We start from the raw sequence: 5,730 nt of genomic DNA on the forward strand, positions 1-5,730 counted from the left end.
AATTAATGCCCATGGGAATTTCGTCCTGACGTTTCACCCACAACTGCGGTGGACATTATCAAACGCGATGAGGCAGTGGGTGAAGTGATCTCCCGTGCTTACCGACTCAGTCTTAGTCGGTAAAATATTCAGTGTTATCAATAAAAATCTTCGATATAAACCAAGTTTGAGCATCGTTTGCCTGATGGCCGGCAGAATCGCCAGATCTGACGCCTTCAGATTTCCGTTAATTGTCGAGCATTTTCGTTAATTTGACCGGGTTTGACTGAAACAAAGTGGCTTCTCGATGACTGAAAGAAGCGATTTCGTTGGCAATTAATCGCGAATGGAAATTCGGGCACACTAAAACCTGCCATCCGTTGCTCTAATCGAAATAATTGAGCCAAATGCGTACACAACAGCCAAATCGCGCTCCAAAGGTAATTCGCTTGGTTTATGTATCTGGATGAAACAAATATTGCTTTCGGGGGAATTTATTCGTTTTTAATTTCGGTGCTATTGAATTGACGTCGCTTTTCAATGATTCAAATGTCTGTCGAACATGTGCGGGATTATTTTTCCGATTCGTGTGTATAAGAGATTGAATGTGCGAATTGAAAACGGGTTCAATAAAATCAGCAAATTTGCAAGCGAAATTGTGTTGCGTTCATTGTCATTTTTTTCGGTTTAGTTTGATGCAAAATGATTTTCTTGTTCGAGAACGTCACAAACACTTTATAGAGCAAGGAATATTAAATATTAATATAAAGTTAAAAACGTAAATTTTTCCAAGTTTGCTCACTCCAAGTTTCCCAGGATAATTCCTCGTATTGTATCGCCATTTGAAAATGACAAGGATGGATTTTTCGGTAAATTTTTCCGACTAAAACTGCGGAAAAATAAATTAATAACGAGATGTTTCCCGATTGATAATCTGTCGATCTTCTTGCCGTTTCGGCAATATTTCTCGTCTCTCTATCACTGGACCGTCCATTTCACAAATGAATGCGACAGACACGACGACCAACAGGAAAAACTTCAGAAACCTTTTCAACTGGAAAACGACGCTCTAAAAGACCTCCATTTCGTTGACGCATTGTTCAAAGACATCATATTTATCGTGGATATTTTCCGAGCGAATATGCCGTAGTGTTATTTTATTGTCGCCGAATGGATGGACACTTTTAACGGGGGATTTTCAATTACTTTGTTGCAAACAAACACCCGCCTTTACAGCAACTCGTTCCTTTTTCCAGATTATGTCAAGTCGCATACGCTCTTCGGCGATGGGAAACATCCTCAAGGAGTCGTTTTGGCCGAGATTGTTAAAGCCAACATTCCGGTGAAGAATGGCGTCATTCATCTTATTCACAAGCCCTTGATGATTGTGGACAGCACGATAAAGGAACTTTTGCAGGTACGTGTTGGATTTAATCACGACTTGATCGAGTGGTTTTCGATAACCTTTTAGCATACATTTTTGTCTTAGTTTGTTCGGTGCGTCTGGAATATAGAGGCTGTGCAGCGTGCACTTTTTGAACAATTCATACATTTTCATACTCTTAACAGGAAATTTGAAAAATCCCGATGCAACTGAGCCAACTTTAACGGACGTTCTCTCTGAATGTTGTCCATAAGCTCCTGTTCGGACGCATCTTGTTGCAGCCTTAAATAAAATGAAAATAAAAATAGCGTGTTCCAAGCCGCTTTGTTGCTCGCAACAAAGACGGAAACAACGAATTGTTCGATGTAGTTAGGAACTGATTATCCTCGCGGAAAAAGGAATTAGAGAATGAAACTCTTTGTTTCGCCCCATCCAGTAGACACAGGAGGCAAGTCAAGCGAGATAAATTTGCAAAAAACAAAGGACATTTTTAAAAATAAGGCAATTTGAATGGGCAAAATTCGTTTTTCATCTGGAAATTATTTCCTGCCGAAGTGCAGCATTCCGCACTAGCCTCTATTTCCCCAGAAGCATTGTTCTAGGTTCTAAGTAATTCGGCAAAAAAGTACGTTTAACAAAGACACAGTTTTAGCGCACAAAATTGCAAAAGTTTGAGCCACGTAACAGCCACTTTATTGCAGCCGTTTTTACAAAACTTTTGTTTTCCTTATATCCACTTTCCAACACGAACGTACTACTTGTTGCAGTTTTTAACAAACTCACATACACAAACACATGTCCCGAGTTAGATGCACTTCTCAACTCACAAAATAGGATTGGCTTACTCTTTGCGATTTCACAATTATTTTAACAACTCGCGAAATACGGATTTGTGTCGGCTGTTTTGCAGGGAAATGCTGTAAATTTAAACAACTGCGAAAAACTGATTAACGATGGTGCAAAGAAAGTCCTCCAAAGTGGTTACCATAGCAATACCAGGGTATTTTTGGGCCGCAATAATGCGCGGAATAGTCGAGGACTCTTTGCACCTCGGGTGTGTTTTTTAAGGCGCCCAGCGCAAAACCCTGGGTTTTTCCTATCAACTATCGGATGTAAAAAATCGGGCGCTTTATTGAAACAAACAATGACGGATTATCGTTATCCCGATAGATGGGCGCTATTCGGCAATTCCGATCGACTATTTCCAGACAACTCACGCTCGCGCCATAAATTTCCACCTCAATCATAAAGCCAGGAAAAACGGATAATAAAGCTGGATATATCCATTATTTGAATTCATTTTATGTAAGCCATAGAGAAGCGCTATCGGGCCGAGACATACGAACGCGTAACCCTGAAGCTATTTACCTATAAATTATTTATGAATTCGGCAATTTTTCATTGGTTCCGTTTTTGTGCCCCCTTAACAGCCGACATAAATCTCGCCAGGTAGGCTTATAGAGAGTGGTTGCTTTCTCTTCTAGCACTCGCAAAGGTTAGACCAGTTGCATCTGAATATAACTGTTTAAAAATGGGGTTGATAACTCTTATACCAGAAGTCGCTTCTAATTGGTCTAACCTTCTCTCACTAATTTGTACATACAGGAAAACATGGACTACATATGCAACGTAGGGAACGTTCAGAGAATGGAAAATATTTGGGACGAAACTCCGAAGATGATTTCAAGGTTTTCACGCCCAAATGCGTATTACCCTTACGATCCCCGTATAAGATTCGATGATGTATGTCCACATTTTTTTACTTTCCTAGAGTATTTATTTGACGCTTGGATTAATATCGATCGCAGCAGAAACGATGGGGAATTTGGGGCACTTCCGATCGGGAATGCGAAAACCCGTGAACTTTGAATCCAGTCGATTATATCCACTGTTGAATCACAAAGCACTCATGGTGCGAATACACTTCTCCCAACTTCGTCTCCCTGACAACGCACCGCTACAACTGTTTTCATTGGATGGAGTACGTGGGGCAAATATTTCCACCATCGGTTAGCTCTGTGAATTTCTGTTTAAGTTGAAGGTTTTAACTGTCGAAGAACGCGTAAAAATTACTAAATGTTACTATAAAAATGGTGATGCTTCTGTATCAACGTTTAGAGCTTTACGAGCTGATCACGGTCGACATGATCGACCCACAGAGCACAAAATTTCGAACACAGTGGGAACATTTGAAGAGACTGGATCGGTTACTGATACTGTAAGGCCTGTGCATCATCGCAACATTCGTTCTTTCGCTTAATCTTTATATTGAATTAAAATTTTCGTCTCTCTGAACATTTTCTGTGCTTTTTTTACTTTACTTTCCCAAGCATAAAATGGCTAACCCAGTACGAGTGTTCCTAAACACTATTTCTGGAAATTATCGGCGCTAAAACCTATAAGTACCTATGAATATAAATTCGGTTCCAATTGAAAGGATATAAGCCAAATATTTCCACACACTCTCCATACGGTTTGCGCTGAATATAAACGACTTGATTCAAACTCCATGACTGGTTTCTTTCCGATCTAAAGTTGTTATTTTTTTATGGTAAACCAGCGTTGCTATTCTAGAATAGTTTATAATTTGTAAACTGACCTAACGTTTTAATTAGACAGCGCTAGAATGGTGTGCCATTAAAAGTAACGATTTCTGTTCTAATTTGCTTATAAACGAGCCTAATTTTGTCAGTCGCCTGCTTTATGCTAAATGAATGGTTAGGTTGTAAAGTAAAGCGAATTAATCGATATGGCTAGATTAATGTTCCAGCTCTAATGGAGAATCCATTTGTGCTAAAAATAACCGATTGCTTCCACACGAGACACTTTTAGTAATATTTATTTACTTATCAGAGGCGCAGCTTTTTGCCTGTTTCACTAACGCTTTCGATTCCTTAGTGTCTTTAGTCAACTAAAACCAATAAAAAAACATTTGGACACCAATCGCCTACACAAATGCCCTTTTCACGCAAATATCAAACGCTTTTTCTCGCCTGCTTACATTTTATTTTGTCGCTTTTACTATGTTGAACATTATTCACCAGAGCGTTCATCTAACACAATCTGCAATGGATGCTCTAATTTCACGAATTTTCCAGAATTTCCAAACGTTGAATTGCGCGCTCCATCATAATCTTCAATTAGAGAACTATGAAATTTCTAATTAAGAATAATCAAGAACGCAAATAGATTCCTGAATGGAATGGCTGGAATCACATTGTTGAATTACACAGCATTTGCGCCTTAAACGCAAGAAACGGTTCAAATTAATGGAAAATTATTGAAATTTCACCAGTTCAATTGCGTTGCAAACGTGCAGATTGTGTTGGATTGTATATAACGGAAATATACAGGGCTGGTGGAAAATTTAATTAATTTCTCGCCCTGTTTATTGACGAAAGCAACATGGTCAACAGTTGGGATTAAATACGAGTTATAATTACTAAACTAACTAAAGCTTTGCAAACATAATATTTATTATGAGTGTTTGCAATGGTACGTTATGGACCTGGAACCTTTTTCAGTATATAAAATATTACATTTATTATTAACTCAAAGCTTATTGGCAAACAATGATTTGAATAGAATTATTAATAATGCTGAATGCACCTTTCCTGTTAGGGATGGAGCAAAGCTTTTCAGCCGGATTGATTTAACATTTTCCTGTTTTTACCTCTTTCGTTAAGCAAATGCCCCATTGAAACTTAACCAACTGTTTACTATGTGCGTTGACTTTATGTATAAACTAGTGGACTAAGCACCCATTAACAACCTCCATCTAAATAATAATTCATTGCCTTTCCGCTCTTCAACATGGAAACTGCAGCAATACAAGGTAAAATTAATGCGTTCCTACCTAATAAATGAACTTAAATGTGTTTCGCGAGCTTAAATTGAAAGTGTTTAACTTCCTACAGTGCATGGGACTAATTGGGTCTTCGTAATTGCATATTTCGTTTCCCCGTTTGGCTATATTGCATGTAACGACACATTCTAGTGAAATAGTAGAAAAGTAGCCGTAAGCAGTTTGTTTGAAGTAGACGAGCTGAGCTGAAAAGCAAACTTTCGAATAGAGCAYGTTGATAAGTTGGAGCTAATCGCACAACAAACCTGCTCAAAATKTGCAGTTCTGCTCGATATCGAAAAACCCCAGTTCAGGTCCCRATTCCTGATGATTTTTATTAAATTCGATAAAATGTATTACTCGCAGGCTTTTTCCAAAATCAATACGCGAAATGGCCTGCAAGTAATGGAAAGTTCGCGCTATTCAATGCGACAGTGGTTAAACACAGTTTAATTGCTTGGAATTTAATTAAATCTATTTTTAGTTTGAACTTTTACGCCAATGGCCTAGTAATATCGAAATA

General features: G+C 38.4%; 1 protein-coding gene across 1 annotated transcript in view; it reads left to right on the forward strand.

Moving 5' to 3' along the window:
• Positions 1–5,730, forward strand: part of LOC109538159 (fasciclin-1) — a gene marked incomplete in the record, with an annotated part of 144,463 nt that overhangs the window by 129,149 nt on the left and 9,584 nt on the right. Inside the window, 2 exon segments of the mRNA XM_048668056.1 lie at positions 1,236–1,396; positions 2,969–3,106. Coding sequence (XP_048524013.1) covers positions 1,236–1,396; positions 2,969–3,106 — 299 coding nt within the window.

This window comes from Dendroctonus ponderosae, unplaced genomic scaffold, assembly GCF_020466585.1.
Source record: "Dendroctonus ponderosae isolate FM_Combo_2020 unplaced genomic scaffold, Dpon_F_20191213v2 Dpon_F_20191213_1, whole genome shotgun sequence".
NCBI lineage: Eukaryota > Metazoa > Arthropoda > Insecta > Coleoptera > Curculionidae > Dendroctonus > Dendroctonus ponderosae.